Source organism: Ammospiza nelsoni, chromosome 13 (assembly GCF_027579445.1).
Source record: "Ammospiza nelsoni isolate bAmmNel1 chromosome 13, bAmmNel1.pri, whole genome shotgun sequence".
In the NCBI taxonomy this organism is placed as follows: Eukaryota; Metazoa; Chordata; class Aves; order Passeriformes; family Passerellidae; genus Ammospiza; species Ammospiza nelsoni.
Genome location: NC_080645.1, coordinates 8,009,344 through 8,029,922, shown reverse-complemented (window position 1 = coordinate 8,029,922; position 20,579 = coordinate 8,009,344). Strand labels below are relative to the sequence as shown.

Genomic DNA, 20,579 nt, shown 5'->3' with positions numbered 1-20,579 from the left:
TCCCCTTGGGAACATGTGCAGGTTGGAGGCTTTGTGGGGTCACAGCCTGCTCCTGAAGGGCTCCCAGACATCAGCTCTGGGGTCATGTGCCAGAAGAGGTTCCTTGCTCAGCCCCTGCCTGAAGGTGTCACAGCCCAAAGGGCACAGCAGGGTGAGGGTGTCCCCATTGCACACCATCCTCTCCAGAGTTGGTCACAAGGGGAGGAAGAGGATGGCACTGGTGCAGCAGCCAGTCAGGAAAGCTAAAGAGAAGGTAATGGGGAGCTTTGCTCTGCAGATAAACTGAAAGGATAAAAAGGTTGCAGGAAAGCTGAGTGTTCTGCTGTCCCAAGGCGCAGCTCAGGCACACCCCAGCTCCCAGCACATGCTGACTCAGCATTCACGAGTGCTCAGGAGGGAGAGGTGAGCCAGCTGCTCCAAGGCTTGCTCCCAGTTACTCAGACACTCAGTTTCTGTCCAGGCTGGATTTCTGGCTCTGCCACAGCTCACAGCCTCCTCCAACTCACTGCTGCTGCAAGGCAGTTTCTCATGTTCCTCGCTCTGCCTGGGTTTTTGATTAGGGGGAGGAACTGAGGAGTACCCACGGTCCCAGCTGCTCTTGAGCTGCAAAATGGTGTCTCCAATGAAAAGCACAGGCTTCTGTTTCCCACCCTTTCTGCTGCAGGCCATGGACCTTTAAGGATGGTGCTGGCAGGAAGATGTTGTACTGCTGTCCCATCTATGGTGGACACAAAATGGAAACCGTTGCCCAAGGCCTGTGTGCTGGAGATGGTGTCCAGGGCCCAGGACAGGAGCACAGGCTGCACACCAGGGGTACAGCACTGCAGGGCAGCACCCAGCCAGCTCTGCTTTATGGTACCTCTCACAGGCACAACAACCCCAGTGCCATGCAGGGGGGAGCCTCTCCTGCCTGTGACCCAGTTCATAAAACCTCCAAACAGCCACTGCTGGGGTCCTGTGCTGCAGGTGGAGGAGAGGAGGTGCTGTGAAGTGCTGGTGAACCCCCAGCAACACCAAAGCTGGCATTTGACCTCAGTTCCAGTGAGGGCCAGAAATGCAAAGAAGCAAGGAGCAGGTTTTCTGTAAACCTTGAGGTTGACAGCCCAGAGCAAGCTACACAAGCTCCCAGCCTGTTCCTGTAGGGAAGTGAGAGAAACAGGAGGAGGGCAGCTAGAGAAAAGGTTTTCCTTCAGCAAAGCTCCATCGTGCAGCACCTTCTGTTGCACACACCTGGGGCAGAGCATGTGCTGCTGGCAGCCACCCTGCTCCCTGTGATCCTGCTGCCCAGGCTGCCCCGGGCAGCAAGGCCAACCTCTCCTCTTTTAAAATCATAAACACAATATGTTTTGGTGACAGCCTCTGGAAAAAATGGATTTCAGAAGGAAAAAGCATTAACTCAAGGCCAGACAGGTCTCTTCCCCTCTAACAGCAACAAGAAAAAAAATTCACATGTTTTTTAAAGGAAGAGTTATTACATAAAGTAAAATTAGAGCCTTAGTGGCTTCATATAGAAAGGATTTCCTGAGTGCTGTCAGGAGTGCCCCTCACAGGCTCAAACAGCTCCAATAGTGGGGTGAGAGTCAGAACCAACCCACAACCCACAGCCACCAGCGCCCAGGTCACAGGGTGACACAGCTTCCTGGCTTGTGTCACAGCCTCTGACTTAATGAGTGTTCAGCAGCAAGTTCCAGACAAACTGACCTGAGTCTCCAGATCTTGCCCAAAATGTCCTTGAGCACACCTGGTTCCTGTTTGGGCAGCTCCTGGGAGCCAGGTGCTGTTCACAGTCCAGAAGTGTCTCACGTGCAGAGCCTGTGAGCAGCCCTGCTGGCTCCACTGGCTGGCAGCATCCAGCTGCTCTCCTGACACTCTCCCAGGCACAGCTGTGTGCAGGGGAGCAGAGCAGCAGTGCTGCTGTGCACTGCCCTTGCTGCATGGGTGCCTCTGCAGCACAGCTTCCTGCTGGGGCTCACACAGGGCATTGCCTCCCCCAAACCTCAGCAGAGGTGCCTGCTGTCAGCACATCCATCTGCAGGGTGTGAGGCTGCACTTGTTCACTCACAGCACCAGGCTGGAGGCAGACACAGCTCTGCAGGCTGAGCAAGCCCCTCTGGCTGTGCTGGTCCCACAGGCACTGGGGATGTCACACTGCAGCCACCTGTGTGCAAGGAGAAAGCTCTAATGATGAGAGGCTCTGCAGAATCCACTGTCAGAGAGCTGTTCATCTGGGGACAGTGACAAATGGAGACTGTCACACTTGGCTGCTTCAGGACTTATAATGCCACATTTGGAGAGGTGTTAGCTCCAGAAAAATGGGATCTGGAATGCAGCTGGTGCAGCCCTGGAGCAGGGGCAGCCCTTTCAGCACAGCCTGGATGGAGCCTGAGGAGAGCCCTCTGGAGCAGCAGCAAGTGAGCACCCCTCCCACCAGCTGCTGCCTCCCTCTCCTCAGGGACACTCAACAGCCAAAGCCCAACCCTGGCTGTGGCACAGCAGGGATCCAAAAGGATCCCTTTGTGTTTGTTGGTTGAGACCTTACAAGTCAGAGCTCCACACAGCTTCCCCCATTTCAGCACCCTTACCCTTCAGGAGAACCATCTGGGCAGTGCAGGAAGAGTGGGGGAGCCCCCAGCACTGGAAATGCTGCTCCCCTTGGGAAATGGGGAAGGGTCCTGTGCTGGAAGCTGGCACAGGAGCTGGGCATTGCCCAAGCACCCTGGACACAGACTGTGACAGGCTGCTCCAGAACAGATATGGCTTTTACAGCTCTCTGGGGGCTCAGCACCTCCTGGCCAGCTCTGCCTCCCACTCAGAGCACTGGAACTTTCTCCTCCTGCTCATCCTCCCCACCAGAATTTGCTTCTGGAAGCTGGATTTTCCTGGGGCCAGCTCACCCAGCTACACAGGGACAAGGCTGCAAGCAGGGCCTCCCTCCCAGCTGTACCAGCCCTGCACAACAGGCACCTCTGTGAGCTGGAGAATTCCTGGCTGCACGTTTAGCAGTGACAGCAAGACAGGGGAAGAGAAGGAGCTTGTTTAATATATAGAAATATATATATATAGAGAGAGAGAGATTCTGCAAAACAAAGCAATAGCAGGATCATATCTTAATACAACTTCCACTTTGAAAGAGTGTGAATAAAGGTTTCCCTCTTTAAAATTCCCCTAGTTGGTTCTCGTAGCTTGAAGATATTTCCTCTATGGTGCAAGTAATAAAGGCATTTGATTTAATTTTAAGTTGATATAGCAATTTTGAGGTCATGAAGTAACTGATTGCAACTGATAGACCTGGAGAGGTCAGGTCCTCTGCTTAATCACTTGTTTGTACATGGGAAAGCAGTGAGAGAGGAAGGCTCCACTCCTGAGCAGAATAAAAGACACAAAGGCAAATGGGCAGGTCTTCCCCAGCACAGGAAACCCCTTTTGTACAACACAGAAAATGCCACATTTTTTCAGAGTGCGATTGCTTTGGCAGTCCCTGTGTTGTGTTTTACTCACAGCAGCACATGTTGGCACAGCACTGCAGGAACTGGGAGAACATGAGAGCAGTCTGACTAACCCAGAGCCAGAGTTCACCTCTCCCAAAATCATGAGGGACAGCATTGAAGAGGCACCTACAGAGCAATTCTGCTGCTGCTTTAGTCTCCTGTCAGCCTGCTGAGAAACTTGTGGAGGCACTGGTTGGTGTGGCCAGTGCTCACTCTCAATCTGCCTAATCACTTGCTGAACACATTTCTGTTTTGGCACTTGGAGCATCCTGTGCAAATGAGCTCCACAATTCCCTGTGCCATTGTGTGAACAAGCACTTCCCTCACCTCTGCCAGTTCAGGGGGTGCACCCTGCCTTCTACAGTGTTGTTCCTCCAGTTCAGCTCTGTGCCAGTCACAGCTGTGACAAAATCTCCCCCATTAGTGCCTTTTCCAGGTGGAACAGTTTCAACCAGCCCATCTCTTAACACAGGTGCCCTCCCATACAGAGTTATCCTTCTCTGTATCCCTCCCAGCCCTGCCGTGCCCTCTGTGGCTCCCAAAGGACAAACACCAGCAGCATTGCAAGCAGGCTGCACAGACTATCCAAGATGTGGCAGCTACCTGGGTTTGTTCAGTGACCTAACTACATTTACTTCTTGGTTTCCTTTCCCATCTGTCCTACCTTTCTTGTTGCCTTCTGACTCACTGCTGAGCACTGTCAGAAATCTGTCCAGTGACCTCAAGCCCCTTCCTGAGAGAAATCAGGGCAGCACTGTGAGGTCAGGGTTACCCTCCTGGTGGCACTTACCGACACGCAGGGTTCTGCTCACTGCAGGCTGGTGGCAATGTTTGCACCTGCTGGCAGGCACTGGGGGACTGTGGAAGGTGCCTTTGCTGCCCAGTAAGGTTGTGAAATCTTGCAGATAAAGCAGTGCATCCCCTCGATCCCTCCCCACGGCAGCACAGCATAGTGTGACCTTGTTTTCCTTTGTGAAACTCCACACCAGGACAATCCTGTTCCTAGAACAGAGCAGCTGCAGCACAGAGCTGGGCTCTTGGGCTGAGCCCAGCAGTGCCTGGGTTTAAATCACCAGCACTGGGACTCATCCTCTGGGCAGGCTGGGAGATGGTGTGGCTGGAAATGGAGCTGCTGCAAACACTGCAACCACATCGTCAAACACTTGGCACGTGCAGCTTTCCCTGAATATCTGAGGTTCCCAAAGACAAGCCAAGGCCAACCAGAGGACAGGACGTAGGGCAGCTCTGAAGCTGGCTCTGTTGTTGGGGTGTGAGCAGCCTGTAGCTGGTTAATTGATTTCCTGAGTGCTATCTGCAGACGCCATCCAATTTCGGTCTATTGCATAACAATACAGCACAGTTACTTCACGCACAACAAAAACACACCTTTGTCACGAGGCAGCTTAATTAGTTAGTGAGAGCAGAGCACTTGGAAGATGCAAAGCACTACAAGAGTGCTCCTCATTATCCTCGCTGGCACTTCTCATCAGTGGCACGGTGTGAAGGCTGATCCTCACCCCGTACTCACCAGGGATGTGCTGCTGCCATTGTCAGCAGCCCCAGTCCCACGGGGCCGGCTTGAGCACATGAAAGTCTGAAATTAGGATTAGACTCAGCGTCAGCACAGGCTCCTGCAGAGTTAAACTTCAGACAGCAGAAAGCCTCAAGCATGCAGGCGGCTGCCAGGCTGTTCGCTGTGGTTGTGGAACAAATACACACATACGAATACACTGTTTTTATACACAGATTCCTGGAGAGAATGGCTGGGGAAAGCATGCCAGCCCCTTTTATAGAAGCCAGCAAAATCGGATCCAGGAGCCTTCCTCACCAGCACCCTAGTTAGCCTTTTATTACAGACTTTGTTCCTGCACAAGCCATTAATAAACTGCAGTTTGGTCAAAGTCTGCTGCAGGAACTGCGGCTCACAGACAGGCACAGAGCAGGCAGCTGATTCCTACTGATAGCTCAGCAAGGATTCTGCTTCAGTCTGCTATTTTCTGGACCATTTTGCCCTATCCCCTGCTTTGCTGAGCAACCAAGCATTTGCTCTTGCACCCCGTTTCTCTCAAGCCTGAATATTACATTCAGCTTCTGCATGTTTTGTATCCTTCACTGCTCTAAAAGGGAGCAAGTGTTTAACCTAGGATTTTGAAAAACTGGTTATGTAAAGCTTAAAATTTACCTGGAAGAGCAAGGTAGAAAGGTGAGATGGCCCCCTCATTTTTTATCCTGAGAGAGGAGGATTTGTAGAGCCAGAGAGGTTTGGGTAAATGCAGACAGCAGTCAAAAATCAGAGCTGCCCTGGGCTCCTTTCTTGCAGAAAACTTCCATCAGTACCAAGCAGAATTGTCTGCCAGGGAGAGGGCAGAAATGGAGAGGAAATATTCACAGGACAGTTAGCTGGGTGAGAACAAAAACTAATTTTAGGATTCTACACCAATATCAGAAGAATGAGTTTACCTACACCCAGGACAGGCTTTACCCACTTCATAAGGAGAGGCAGATCTCCTCCAGCTGTGAGGTACTGCCAGCACCTGGGGAGGCACAGGTGAGGCTAAACACACCTGCACTGGCTCCATGGTCTCCTGGGGGGGGTACAGGTGGGGCTAAACACACACCTGCACTGGCTCCATGGTCTCCTGGGGGGGGTACAGGTGGGGCTAAACACACACCTGCACTGGCTCCATGGTCTCTCCCACTGCCAACACTCAGGTCTCTGTAAATGCTCAGGAGCTGATTCTGATTCTCCAATTATTTTGCCTTAAGATTTCAGCACAAGGAGCTGCTTAGGGAGCTGCAGTAGGCCAGGCAAAAATAAGAGCTTCAAAGCTTTGTAGAATGACCCAAAATTACCAAGATTATTCATCATATCTCACTGACTAATCCCGAAATAACAAACCCTTCATTCTGTCCTCAGATTACATGTACAAAGTAATCTGAGAGTGCTCTACTCCAAAGCAGCATGTCAGAGCTCAGGACAGATTTAATTTCACCCTAATTCACTCCTGCCTACTGAAGCTGAGCAGGGAATAAGGAACACAAAACATTTGCATCCTGCTAGACACCCTGTACAGGGTCTAATTAGTTAAGGTCAAACATCAGTGTAAATCTTTCACTCCCCTGCCACAAAGAAAGTAGCTACATTTCAAAACTTAGCAGTTTCTCCTTTGTCCTGATTGCTGTGAAGCTCTGCTAACATTTCTTACATTCCTTCTTTGATGCTCATGTGCTGACTGCAGGAGCAGAGATTGGTTAGCTGCAGAACAGTGCTATCACATTTCTGTAACACATCATTTCCTACTGACAGATTACAAAGTGTTTAACAAAAAGCACATTCAGGATCTAGATGGGAAGTTACTCAGGGTCACCCAGCAAACAAGCAGAAGAGCCAGAGAAGGTGACAGATCTTCTGAGGCCCAGCACAATGGGCTTGCCTCAAAGCCACACTGCTCTCCCTGCTGCCAGCTGAAGGGTGAAAGAAGAGCAGGGGCTGGGAGGGAACTGCAAAGGTGCACGTGTCCAAATGCAGTGTCTGTACTGAGTGAAGAAAGCTGTAATGCTCACATTCAATTCTTCCTGCTGAACAGTCATCCAAAGAAATTAATACCTTCATTTTTGCAGACTTCAGAATAATTTTATATATTTACCTCGTAGGCTCTTCTGGAATTCATAAATCACACTTAATGAGAAGTATTAGCCCACACTTACTGCAATTACATGATAAATGTTCGATTTCTGGCTTACAGCCTGAAAAATACATAGATTTCTGTGATCTCTAGAAAGGTAAAGATGAAACCTCATGTTTTAATTAGGGGCTAATAGCTTTAGTTCAATTCAATGCAAAGGCCTTTGGTTTTTTAAAAGCTTTCCAGCCCAGCTGAAAGGCTGCTACTCAATTAGTCCAGAGTTATACATCAGCTGATCAAGCAGTGACAGCCTAAGCTACTGCTTTCTCTGTAAGAGCTTTTAGTTGGGGGGAAATGCATTGCTTTTACATCCTCTGGCTGCACCAGCACTGCCAAACTGCTGATGAAGACTGAGCTCAGCAGGTCCCACCACTGCAGCTACACAGGATCCAACCCTGAGCCTGCCCCTGATCCCCAGGGAGCTCTGCTGGAGCTGCTGCCACTCTGTGAGGAAAAAAAAAATGGGAAAATCTCATCTCCACATGAATCTGTGCAGTTTTGAACAGCAATATTAATTTTGGAATCGGTGATTGGAAGTGTGTGTATGGAAAAGCAGCAGAACAATGAACAGAGAGGCCTCTCTGGATAGTGAGGGATGCCATCCCATCAAATGGAGGATTCACTCCTGCTGTCCAGCCCCACAGGGCCCCATACTGGGGAGAGCACAGCACAGACAGCTCCTGAACAAGACCCTGCACTGACAGCAGGACAGGCACAGAAGTCTCAGCAAACCACAAATACCAGTCCTCCTGTCAGCCCAACAGGCCAAGGGGCTCACAGGAAGGCAGCAGCAGTAGGATATAAAAGATATCCTAAAGGAAAGAAAAGATTTGTCCAAAAAGTTAGCTAACCATTGACAATCAAGAACCAGGAGATGAAGTGAGGATTTGACTCATCCTCCATGTGCACAAGCAAACCTGGCCAGACCCTCTAGCAGGTATGGCTGTCTCTTCCCTCATCCTGGGAGCCCTGTGAGCACCACCACACTGTGCTGCAGCCCTGCAAGGACAGAGGCTGACTTGGAGAAGCTGCCCACAGAATGCCAGCCCCTGTTACTTTTCATACTGCCTAAGAGGTGAGAGATGATGTGACAAATACAACGTGAACAGGCTGAGCCAAGAACCACCCTCCTCTGTGGGGCACAAGGAAATGCAGCCCTGCAGGTAACAAACTCCTCACTGGCTGCCAGTTCCACTGTGGACAATCTGCCTTTGCAAACCAGCTGCTGCTCAGCTCACAAAATCCACTTGTCCCTCAGTAATCAAGAAATGAACTGCCCTCCTCTGCCTGATTCTGTATTTTCTCACTATAATTAAATGTGACATGCAGCTGCAGTAAATATTTGTGCTGTCACAGCTTACATATGAAAATCACCAAAGAGCCAACTTCTGCAGGGAATGCATATAAATTTTAGTCTAGGCTGTAGCTGGATTGATATTTTTAGTCTAATACAAATTCACTAAAACTAGGTATTTGACACAGTAAGAGCAAAAAAAGAATGCAACCTTACTTTCCATAGTGAAAGGTAGCTAACTAACTGTGTTATCCAGATACTGAGGCAGCCCTGAGAGGCTGAGTTTAAGAATTAATCTAATTGCCACTAGATGGCACATCTCATTTACTGGTCTGTCTCTGAAGGTAGGACTGCCTTTTAAAAAAGCATATACATTCCCTGTCATTGCTAACAGAACCCTTTGTGTTGCTTTCTGTTTCGAAATCAGAAAGCTTAAAAAAACCCAAATAAAAAAAAAAAAAAGAATTTTTAACTAAAAAATGCACCATCTGCCAGTGAAAACCTAGCTTGATTGTGTCACATGTACAACCAAACCAGGTTAATAACCAGCATCACAGATGGTTTCTTTATGTAAATATGTACATATCCCCATAGTGACTCTTTCAGCTGCTTCCCAAAGCTGCTGGCACTGTGTTACCTCATTTTCCAGGCAGTGGCTGTGCCTCACACTCAGCCTGGGCATTATGCAGCTGGAATGGATTTCAGAAGATGCCATCCCCTGCCTGTGGCTGCTTCCAGCACCAGCAAGGGCTGCAGTGGTGGACAACGTTGTCTCCACCACAGAGCAGCAACAGATGGATATTAAAGCACTCTTGTGCAGCTGCCCTGCTCCCTCAGATGATCAAATCTCCTGAAGGATGCTTTTAACTTCCCCAAATTCCCACTCAAGGCTACAGACCAATATCATGGTGACCTCAATATGACAGCAATGGGGCTGCAGTCAGAGCACTAAAGGTGCAAATTGCTCTTCCTGCAGCATTCAGCAATATAAACTATTAGAAACCACTGAAACACAACAAAATATTTGTGGCTGCCATGCTCATTTTCCCTCAGTAATCAAATATCAGGGTGCCCAACAGGAGTGGTCATTTCCTCGTTCTCTCAAGTCCAAACTCACATGAGATGAGCATTGAGCTCATTTCTGTTCTTCCAGTGCCAGCAGTGAAATGTGTTTCAGACCACTCTGCAAACTGACTGCTACCACTCTGAAAACCTACCACCTTCCAAGGAGCTCCAAGAGCATCTGTTAAATAAAGATACAGAGAACAAACTGTTAAATAAAGATACAGAGAACAAACAGAAGTAAAATCCTTTCTTCTGGTTCTACTCCAGTCATCTGAAAACCTCTAGAAGTTAAATTTATTGCAATGACTAAGAGCATGCTCCTCTGTGGCATGAAGCTTCTGAGGAGCTGGGCAGCAGTGGGGTTTGACATGAGCTAGGACTGCTCTGTACAGAACTCTGAACTACTGGGGCCTGAGTTCTGTTGGCATCCATGTGACATCCATGCCCCTTTCATACCACAGTGAAGGCTAAGAGTGTGGTTCCAATTGGTTTACAATTTCTGAGGGTGTAATTAATAGCATTGCAAAGAATATTCTTAGAGTATCACAGGAGAGCAGAGGACCAGAGAAAAATGATCTAAACTCCATCCATGTCTATTACACTGGTACAAGTGATAAAAATCAAATCACTACCTCCACTGGGGCCCAAATTAATGAATATCTGTAAAATGGGGGTCATGATATTGATGTCTGAAACCACTGAAATTTCTAAAGGTATGTTTAAATACTAAACACTATTAGAGATGAACTGGAATCCCCATTTTTCCTATGGCCTGCTTCACAATCAATTGTCAGCTCTGTTCATTCTGGGTTTGAACAGCTGAGCAGAGGATGCCAACTCCATCCCACTGGATCATTCAATCACCTGACACTGCTAGCAGTGTGTCATTTTTGAAAGAGTGAATTTAATTTGTGAAATAACCAAAGAATTGCAAGTAAAACAACTGGGTTCATAAAAAAATAGTATTTTTAAATGGATATAGTTTGTAAAATCTTTTAAAAGTTGCACTGTGTGTAATCTGCCAATGAAACTGAAACTCCACTGATTTCAGGCGCGGCGTTAAGAAACTCAGACAAGGTTAGGAGTGCCCACTTACCATTCTTTTCAACCTCCTTCTCACATCACTGAAAAAGTGTTATCAAATGCTGAGAACGATCACTGCCCTGCATGCCACTGAATTTATCAAAGGCAAATGGAACCTGCAGGAGTAAATTAATCAGATACATACAACAGCAGCTTTGAGTTTAAAGCTTCACCGTTTAAACCTTAACTTATGAAAACCTCATCACACACACACACACAGAGTTAGATCTTTATTTTAGGCAAAAAATGAACTTGGCAGAACAGTTTCACACATCTTTACATACAAAGAAGGCACACCTGCACATTTCCCTGTCTACAAACTTGACTTATGAGTGCCTTGAAACCCAGAGTGACCAGCTGGCTGGGACACTCAGCAGCACAGCACTTGGTGCTCACAGTGACAGTGCAGCTGGCACAGCAGCCCAGCCCAGCAGCACTGCCTCTGCCAGCTGCCCACTGCAGGCCTGCCCGAGCTCCTCAAGGGTTCCTCTCATCTAAAGCAGCACACAGACCACTAGGAGGTTTCTTATTAAGATTTTAATGAAAACAGAGGACCAGCTGTACAGACTCAGTCCAGAAACCAATGCTCAAACAACAACCTTCATCCTGGGGCTCATACAAAACTGGCAGATTCAGCTCCCCATTTTTTTCATGTCCCCCCTCCCATTCCAGGGCACAGGAGCCTGGCGAAAACTGAATTGAAAGTGTTCACAGATTGTTTTCCTGTTACTTGAAATCTTGTTTAAGTATTTATTTCATTTCTTACATAAAGCATAACTCAAGAATTACAATAAAAACGTGACAAAATATGGACTGAGTCTTTTGAATTCACAGTAATGTACTTCCTTATAAAACTTTCCTTTGCAGGGCTGAAACAAACAACAGGTAAAATTCTTCAGTGCCCCAGCTACTTTGGCACCTTGTGTGTCATTCACAGGGAAAAAAATTAAAGCACTTAAACAGAATCAAGTCTCCTAAATAAAACAAACTGACTTTGAAAATTTTCACAAGTGACACATTAGCCTAAGAGCAGCATGATTCCCTTCAGCAATTTGAATTAGTCCTGGTGCAGAGCAATCCAAAATTACATAGCAAGTCTGTGTCAAGATAATGCAGTAATCTAATACTATCCTTACAAATCCATACAAATCAGAAATTATAACAATAATGATAAAAATTTAAAAACCTCCAAACACCAAAACCTAACATCCCAAACTTAGATCAGCATATATTTATAATAAGTACTGATAACTAGCAATTGTTGAAGATTCACAGCTATGGGAGTAAAATACATTCCAGCATAAAAATCCTGCTCTGGAGAGGATTATTCTGCATATGTTATTTGTGCTTTTAACTCATGGGCAAGGTAAGTGGTCAGCACTCCTAATACCTTTTCTGTGAGAGCAGAATTTGACATTACAAGAGCAATCAGCTGAGCAGCATCAGTCCAGTCTAAGTTCCTGACAACAGCCATGGCTTCAGCACAGAGCTTCTGCTTCTCAGCAGCAGGCAATTCCATTAAAACCTGAGGGACTGACTTGAACTGTCCAGAAGTCATCCATCCAAGCAATCCACCCAGTGCTCCTCCTAGGAAACACAGTGAATCATCAGTCTTTAGCAGTTAATGTGAAAGCCTGCAATTCCATCCTCAGCCTTCACCAACAATGCTCCCACCACGATTAGAAATCAAGATAAAGTTATCTGTGTCTGCTTTAACCAAGTTTATACACAGTTTTCAAAGCATCAAAAAGGATTTTAAAAGCTCTTTACATCCACAGCAACCATAAAGAAACCCTTTATAGAATCAACACTGATAGCTTCAAGCTTAGAAACCATAATCAAAGCACTCCCTGGGACACTCTCCTAGGGTAAGCTCCAGTGCACAATAAAACCCTGCCCAAGGAAAACACCAGAGCAACAACTCCTCAGCAGTGTCAGAGTCTCTTACTAGATACTCCCAGAGTGGTCAGAGCTTTCTGGGTCTTTAAGAGTCACACACTGCAGTGTCCAACACACCTGAAACCCACCCCTGCAGGTGCTCAGAGACCAGGCCCACCAGACACATCCAGGCTTTCATCTACCATGTGGACAAGACATGCTGGGGTAAGTGGAAGGTCCCAGGCTATCAGGATAACTGCAGAGGGATGGATGATGCCTGTGGCTGCTGAGAAAGCAGCCCAGCAGCCCTGCAGGGCTCCCCTCCTGCAGCAGTGTGAGTGCAGCACAGCAATCCACAGGGCAGCACTGCCTGGAGCACACACAGCCTGGGAAGGATAGACAGATGGAATGAAGGCAGGAAGGACAGAGAGAGGGAGAGAGACAACCCTCCCAATGGAGAGGCGGCAGAACTGACCCTGCCACAAAAACTGCCACCCCAGAGACTGTTCCTAAAACGTCATCTAGGCACTCACAGGGATGCAGCTTTTCATTAGACAAAAGCTCTGAATTTGCAGCTTTTACTCAGTTAGCAATTTCTCCCATGATAGCACAGAAATACTTGAAAGCCTCCAATGGCTGAATTCATCTTCAAGGGAGTTTTATGGGAACATCAATAACTGATTTAGGGGCACTTAATGCAAAAGCCACTAGGACATTGATGTCTAAGATTTAACCACACTCTTGTTCCTAAGAAAAGCACACTCACCCACAGCAATTCCAGGAGGGCCTCCCAGCATGCCCCCCACAAAGGCAGATGCCCCAGTGAGCATGGCTCCCCGGCCAGAGTTGGCCACTGCAGCTTTCATGCCCTTCACCGTGGCAACGTGGCTGAGCAGCGCCATCACATCATCCACGCGCAGCGGCATCCCGGCGTCCCCAAACCCTGCAAGAGATGTTGGTGTTACCTGTTGGTCACTGCAGCTGAGACTAAACCTGGCTGCTAGATGAACTTGGGGGAAGATAAGCCCCTAGGTCAAAGACAAACACAGGAAATACTAATTGCTTTCTCTATTGATTCTCAGAAAAGCAACCCGTGCAGCACGTGCTGAAGGTTACCGAAAATGCCAACGAGATCTCATGTTAGATCAGAAAACAAATGGGTTTATAAGAAATTGAGAGATTCTCCAGAATCTAATTCTTCAGTACATTGCTGCTGCCCTGAGCAATTCCCATGTGTGTTCAGCATCACACATAGCTCTGGGAAAAGACAAAGCTTCACTCTACCACAACTAGCAGATTATAACTGACTCATCTGTCAGGTATCTTCTCATTATCCTAATTTTTACCACAAATCTGTCAATTATTTTCACGTATCAGTTCTTCTGCCTGTTTGGTTACGTGTTTAAACACTTGCATGCTGATTTCTGAAGGCAGGAGACTGTCTGTAGCAACCAAGAAGTGCCTGAGAAGTGCTGGAGGACAGACCTGGTGCTGGGACATGAAGTGCTCAGCTGCTCTGGAGCCAGGCCAGCAGAAAGGCAGGGCTGGATGGAGAAGGCAGTCAGGACTCAGAGCACAGATGCCAGCAGTGTCTCACAAAGGAGCAAGCAGAGACACAGGGCCCCAGCTTGTGAAATGCTGTCCCATGTCCTCAGCAAGGCACAGAGACCTGTCCCTGAGAACAAGCACTCTGAGACCAGAACTTCTCCCCCTCAGTCACTTGCTGCTGCTGCTGCTCACTTCAGAAATCCGTCCCACTCTGCACACCAGCTGAGGAAAGGGCTTCCAGGGATAATTAAAAGTAAACAAAAATGCATTCTGTGGGATTAAAAATAAAATTATATCTACACAAGTTGCAGATTTCTCCTTGTACATGTAATGTCAGCACTACAGAACAGATGAACATTTGGGGTTTTTTCAGAAACTAGAAGACCTCTTATCCCAGTGTGTGTGCAATACTTTCTCAGCCCAGGCCAACCTGTTTCAGAGTCTTCCCTGAACACATCTCCTCAGTGCAAAGTTAATGTACAGTGGTATCATATAATTTTTCATATTAAAAAACAGCTGCTGCAACAGAGAAAGCTTTCTTCTGCACTAAAATGGCTGAGTGCAAATCATCCATGGCACTGCAGGATCCAGGCACTGCTGACCCTGAAGAAAGGTCTGGCTTTTGGGAAGGGACCACACGTGCTCCATAGCTGCAAAGAGGCACAGCAGGAAATTCATCAAACACTTGAATTCTCTCACAGCTTCATTCATCTCTATGCCAGTCTCAAGGAAACATCCAAGTTCATCATTTCACCACTGCTGCTTTTGGGTTCTTGGCAGGCTGCTGACCCAGCAGTGGTCAGAGTGGCAGAGTGTGCTGGGCAGTGACAGCAGAGCCACACGCTCTGCCCCCAGAGTTACAGATTATCTCATTCCATAGGGCTCAAGCTCCGAGGAATGAACAAATGGCTACTCTGTCTGTCCTAACAAAGTGGGGAAAATCCCCAAAATACACTACTGGAACAGCAGCCACTGCCAGGCCTGGAAAGAGAGACATTTAAGTCTTTGTTTTCACCTTTCTAACCAAAGGTGAGCACCTTTCCACTCAGAGTGCCATTCACAGCAGCCCCCAGCAAGCTGAAGTGCTGCAGGATTCACTCCCTCCTCTCAGACACTGATTTGTGCTTGTGCTTCACCTCTGTGCCATGTCCCAGACTAACCCAAAGTGCTGAAAACAATTTGCATCTCCTCTCTGGCCTAAATTCAGTCCATGTCTCACACAAAGCCCTCCAGGATGAAGGCTCTGCAGCACAGCTGGGACAACACACCTTGGAGAGTTGAGAACCCAGGGCTCTCCCTGATGCTAAGATAATCAGCTTTGCCCCCTCAAACTGAGGGAGTGCTACAATTTCCCAAAGCAATCTGATTGTACCAGATGTGCAGTGATGTTTTGTGAGCAGACATGCCCACAGCTGAAGCACCAGGTTCCATCACTGGGTTGAAGCTGCTGCCCAAAGTCACTGCACTGCCATCCTTCACAGGACAATACTGCAAGGTGTCCTCACAGTGACATGGCAAAGGTGACCAGCTACCCTTCATTTCTCTGGATAAATAAAACACTCCTTAATAACTATCTTAAAGAGGAGTTGATCTAAAGTTAAAACATAGCCAGGCCATAAGGCAAGTGGTCATCACACTGCTGCCTATGGTCTATGAATTTGTGGCAAGGCAAATTTGGAACTCATCCATCACCCTCAATTATAAAGTGGAAACTTACTGGCACTCTAGAAACTGAAAGTAGGTTTCCCATACTAAATTACTGATCATTTCAGTCCCATCACAACTCTCCAACAGGCAATTTTCCCTCACAAAATTAACATTTATTTGGGCTCTTTTGGCTTGACTGAACAAGGTCCTTGGCATAGCAGAGTGGGTCCTGCTTAATTCTGGATGTGAGCATCACACTCAAAACTCTCAATGACTTCACAAGGACAACTCATTTTCTCCAAAATCTTACAAGTGTTTCTATGATCCCTTGTCATATTCACTATAACTTAAGTCCTGCAGAGAACACTAGTGAACACAGTACCTGAGGTACAGCACATAAAAGGACTTTTCTTTTAACTGTACATACAAAGCACTAGTGGGAGCCACTGAAACATAATCCATGTCCTAACATGTAAAGTAATCCCAGATTCCTACATTTGGCACACAGAATTATGAATTCTTTGAAAAAATTCAATTAAGAATCAAGATGATCAATCAGGCAATTTTCAGTGAGCAGGTATTTATTCCACCACACACCCCAGCCATTAAAGGATATTTTGACAATACACTAACAAGTTGCATCACAGAGGCACCACAAAAGTGTTTAACCTGCTATTAGGATAAGCAGCCCCTACCAAAAACCAATTTCAATAACTGTCAGCAGCTAGCCAGCTCGTTTAGGAAATCAAACAAAAGGCTTACAAAGCTCTGCAGCTACAAACCTCTAACACCTCACACAGTGGTGACATCTGTGAGAAGCCACCTGCAAGAATGTGGAGCTCAAAGTTGCATCTTGCAAAGATCAGAATCACAACCAAGCAGGAGAGGAAGATAGGCATGGTGCAGAATGCCTCTGGTGCCACAAAGGAGCAAGGATCCTACCCCAGAACAGCACAGAAGGAGCTGTACACTTTGTGTGTTAGAGGTACAATCACATGATAGCCAAAAACATTGACAAACTCTGGTGGTGTAACTGAGAAGTAACCTAATGTGCAATTTGTTTCTAGCAACCAATTGTTCCCTACTGAATTCACCCTGACATTAGCAAACACCAGGATTGTAAACCACTGGCTTTGGTCTAATGAAGGGATAGAAATGTCAACATCCACAAAACTGTGTGCAGCTTTCAGACGTGCCAAGTCCCCACAGCTCCTACTGACATCACGTGGAACTGAGAATCTTCAGCACCTCAAGAAAAAAACAAACCCAAGAGTTCAAGAACATGAAATTGCTGACAAACCAACCTCTGTTGTGCAATGTTTTTGTTCTACTGCAGCTTGATGGCTGCTCTCCTTGTGTCTTTGTGTTCTCCCCAAACACTCCTCCCCAGTTTTAGATTCTGTACTTCACTTGATGCTCCCTTGCTCACTCAGGAGAACAAAGTGAGCAATGCTCCTGCTCTCCCTGTCCAAAGAGATCATGTTCCAACATCTCAACTTTGAACCTACAGCCAGCAGGTTTTCTTGAGAAGTAAATTGCCACAGAAAGAATTGAAACAACAACATCATCCCCAACTCACTGAAAGTGCTGCTAACACAAAGAATTGAAGAGGGTTCCCAGTGAACCCAGTGGTGTGAACCTCATTTCAGCTGCTCCCAGGCTAACATTCCCATCTCATCAGCCCACTTCCCCCTTCACCAAATGATAACTTCAGACAAGCAGAAGCCCTTCTGTCCCTGCACTGAGAGAAAAATGAGCCTCTCCCCAAATGCCCACAGAGCAGACATTCCCAGCAGCACCCAGCCTGCCCCACCATGGAGCTGTGCTCACTGCTCCTTGCAGCTTCTCATGGAGGGAGCTGAGGGAACATCTCTGCCATGTACACAGCACAAATCCCACCCACACAGCACATCCCAAACCCACTGGGAAGATCCAGAGATGAGTGCTCTTACCTGTGCCTGTCTGCATCATGGTGGACACCAGATGGTGATGAACAAGAATGTGAGGTGACAATTCCTTCTGTCTCAACTGTACAGCAACAGCTCTCTATGAACTGCAATGTTTCATAACAAATATGAGAACAGCACTAGAGAAAATCCAAACACAAGGTACTCAGACACTGAGACAGACTAAATAACACAACTTCAGGGTGCAGGAACATCACCTGATTGACTGAACAGGCCAGAAGTCCATCAATAATTTCAATAAGAGCTGGTGGACAGACAGGGACTCAAGACACTGAGTCCATCTGCCAAGGAGGACAATCTCATCACTGTTCCACACACATCCTGTGAGCACGAGCAGCACCTGGCTGCTAAACCATCACTTTCTGAAAATCCTGCCTTTACAGCCTGGTCTAGCACTTGGAATCTGCAAAGCAGGTGGCCTGTCTGATAGAAATCATGACTGACTGTCATGAGCAGCCAGTAAATATACCCATTTTGAACCTGCTCTGCATTTACAATTTTATTTTGCTAAGAACAGGTTTACTCCTGCTTGGTGGCATAACAGTTAAAATATGCTTACTGCCATTCTCACCTCAGCACTTGGTGCTCTTCTTTCCCAACCGCAAGGATTCACTATATCTACAAATATTTACTGTAATAGTATGTTACTGACTCAGATTTATATATTTACTCAGATTTCTTTTAGTTTCAATTATATGAGGAGATGGTAAGAAACTCTTGTATTTGCTAGACAACCTGAATTCAATTGGAATGCACAAAAGAGCATTTTAATATATTTTTGTAAGAACTGAGGCCTTAAGAACATTGCTTTCCTCCTGTGTATTTATCAAAGCATGTAATATAATCAAAGCACTTAACAGGTTTATTTAACACAAGAGGTAACAAATTCACTCATTAGATGAGCAAACTACTTGTAGGGACCTAGAAGCTGATTTTACAAGGTTCTTAGATGCCTAAAAATGCAGCTAAGTATTCAGTGGGAATGATCTCATTCCTCTGAGATAAAAGGAAATTTGGCACCTAACCTGTCTAGGCACTTAGAATACCCAGCTTACCTAGTCTGCTGAATTACAAAGCCTCTGTGAAAGAATGGCCATAACTCCTTCTGACCTTGAATTTTTGTAGACCTCATTCATTGCCCTTCTAATTAATAAACTAAGAGCTATTCTTTCCCCACATTTCCTAGCCAGTTTCTCCATTTTGAAGGCTGTACTCAAAAAAGTTACAGGTTGCTTTCATCAGCCAGCTGATACTGAAGCCAATAATGTGACTTTCAGTTAAGAAAGAGGAAAGAGCTGACACTCAGAAACAGAAATAATAGAGCTGTTACACCATAGAGGTATTTAGCACAGCACACAGCAGTGATATCTTCAAAATCTGAATGAAGCCTGAAAATTAAAGATGTTTTCCCTGACTCACTGCAAAAACATAGAACTTCATCTCATTAAAATTAATCAACATGTTCTGAATGCTTTAAAATTTATTAAAAATGTTATGACTCAAATAGGCTGAGCATAAAATGTAATTATAAATCCTTTGAAATAACCAAAATTTAATTACACTATAGCTATTTCTTTATTTCCCTGTCAGTTTCAGGTTTACTGTGGCTGAAGCATTGCTCCAGCCGCAATGTGACTTGGAGAAATGAGGAATGACATGTTCATTCAAAACCCACCTAGACGCGTTCCTGTGTCACCTGCTCGGGGCGGCCCTGCTTGGGCTGGCTGATCTCAGAGCTCCCTTCCCACCATAATGACTCGGGGATTCTGTGCAGCGCAAGGGGACTTCAGTGGGGCCTGAAGGTCTTTGGGGGCATTAGCGCCGCACCGAACCATGGCCCCAGGTCCAGGTCCAGCTCCGGGCCCGGCCGCAGGCGCTGGGGCGGCTCCCCCGGCGTTCCCTCCCCGGGCAGCGCGGCCCCGGCGGCCGCACCTGCGAACCCCGCGGGCCGATGGCGCTGCCCAGGGCACGGGGCCCTCACGGACAGAGCCAGCGCCGCGCTCCGCCACGCCACGCCACGCCACTCCTTGCTTGCATCCTTCCTTCCCTCCCGCCTCCCCTCTCTCCCCCGCCTACCTGCGCCGGCGGCGCCCGGCTCTCCGCCGGCCGGCCGGGAAACAGCGGTGGCGCCGGAGGAGGGGCCCCGCGGAGCGCCCGGCCCGGCCCACCCTCAGCGCTGCGGGCCGCGGAGCCCCCGCTCTGCCCTCAGCTCTGCCGGCCGCGGAGCCCCGTGTCCGGCTCGGCCCAGTCTCAGCTCTGCCGCCCGCGGAGCGCCCGGCCTGGCCCGGCCCTGCCCTCAGCTCTGCCGCCCGCGGAACGCCGGGTCCGGCCCGGCCCTGCGCTCAGCTCTGCCGGCCGCGGAACGCCGGGTCCGGCCCGGCCCTGCGCTCAGCTCTGCCGCCCGCGGAACGCCGGGTCCGGCCCGGCCCTGCGCTCAGCTCTGCCGCCCGCGGAACGCCGGGTCCGGCCCGGCCCTGCGCTCAGCTCTGCCGCCCGCGGAACGCCGGGCCTGGGCAGCAGCTCCCGCGCGCTCCGCCGCGGCCTCGGGCCCTCCCCGCCTGCTCCGCCGCCTCCGCCCGCCCCGGGCTGGGAGCGCGGCCCGGCCGGCCACGGGCTGTGTGCGGGGCACCACTCGCCGTGCCGGGCCCGGAGCAGGCAGCAGGGCGGTCAGAGCGATGGAGCGCCCGCCTGCGAGGGAAGGCTGGGAGAGCTGGGGTTGTTCAGCCTGGGGAAGAGGAGCTTTGGGGTGACCGCACTGCGGCCTTCCAGGGCCTCCAGGGAACTACGGCAAGGCTGTTCAGTAGAGCCTGTAGTGACAGGACAAGGGGGAGTGGATTCACACTGATAGAGATTAGTGCCAGGAAATTAATTCATGGTGCCAAAGGCTTATGTCCAAAAAGGAGACAGAAGAGTAAGTAAAGCT

The 20,579-nt window shown here is 48.1% G+C and overlaps 1 protein-coding gene across 2 annotated transcripts; it reads right to left on the bottom strand.

Moving 5' to 3' along the window:
- Window positions 1-11,138: 11,138 nt before the first annotated feature.
- Window positions 11,139-19,939, bottom strand: C13H19orf12 (chromosome 13 C19orf12 homolog). Of its 2 annotated transcripts, none has more exons than XM_059481728.1 (4): window positions 19,733-19,939; window positions 17,642-17,742; window positions 13,261-13,437; window positions 11,139-12,203 (listed from the first exon to the last, which is right to left on the bottom strand). In XM_059481728.1, the coding sequence occupies exons 2-4, from the start codon at window positions 17,658-17,660 to the stop codon at window positions 11,941-11,943; spliced, it is 459 nt and encodes a 152-aa protein (XP_059337711.1). In that variant the 5' UTR covers window positions 17,661-17,742; window positions 19,733-19,939; the 3' UTR covers window positions 11,139-11,940. The 2 variants fall into 2 exon arrangements, with proteins under 2 accessions (XP_059337711.1, XP_059337712.1); XM_059481729.1 differs by lacking the exon at window positions 19,733-19,939 and adding an exon at window positions 19,332-19,520.
- Window positions 19,940-20,579: the final 640 nt, after the last annotated feature.

Coding starts and splice junctions, on each gene's coding strand:
- C13H19orf12 (XM_059481728.1), bottom strand. Junction 12,204..13,260: donor CCCTCCTGGAATTGCTGTGG/GTGAGTGTGCTT, acceptor TGTGTTTCCTAG/GAGGAGCACTGGGTGGATTG.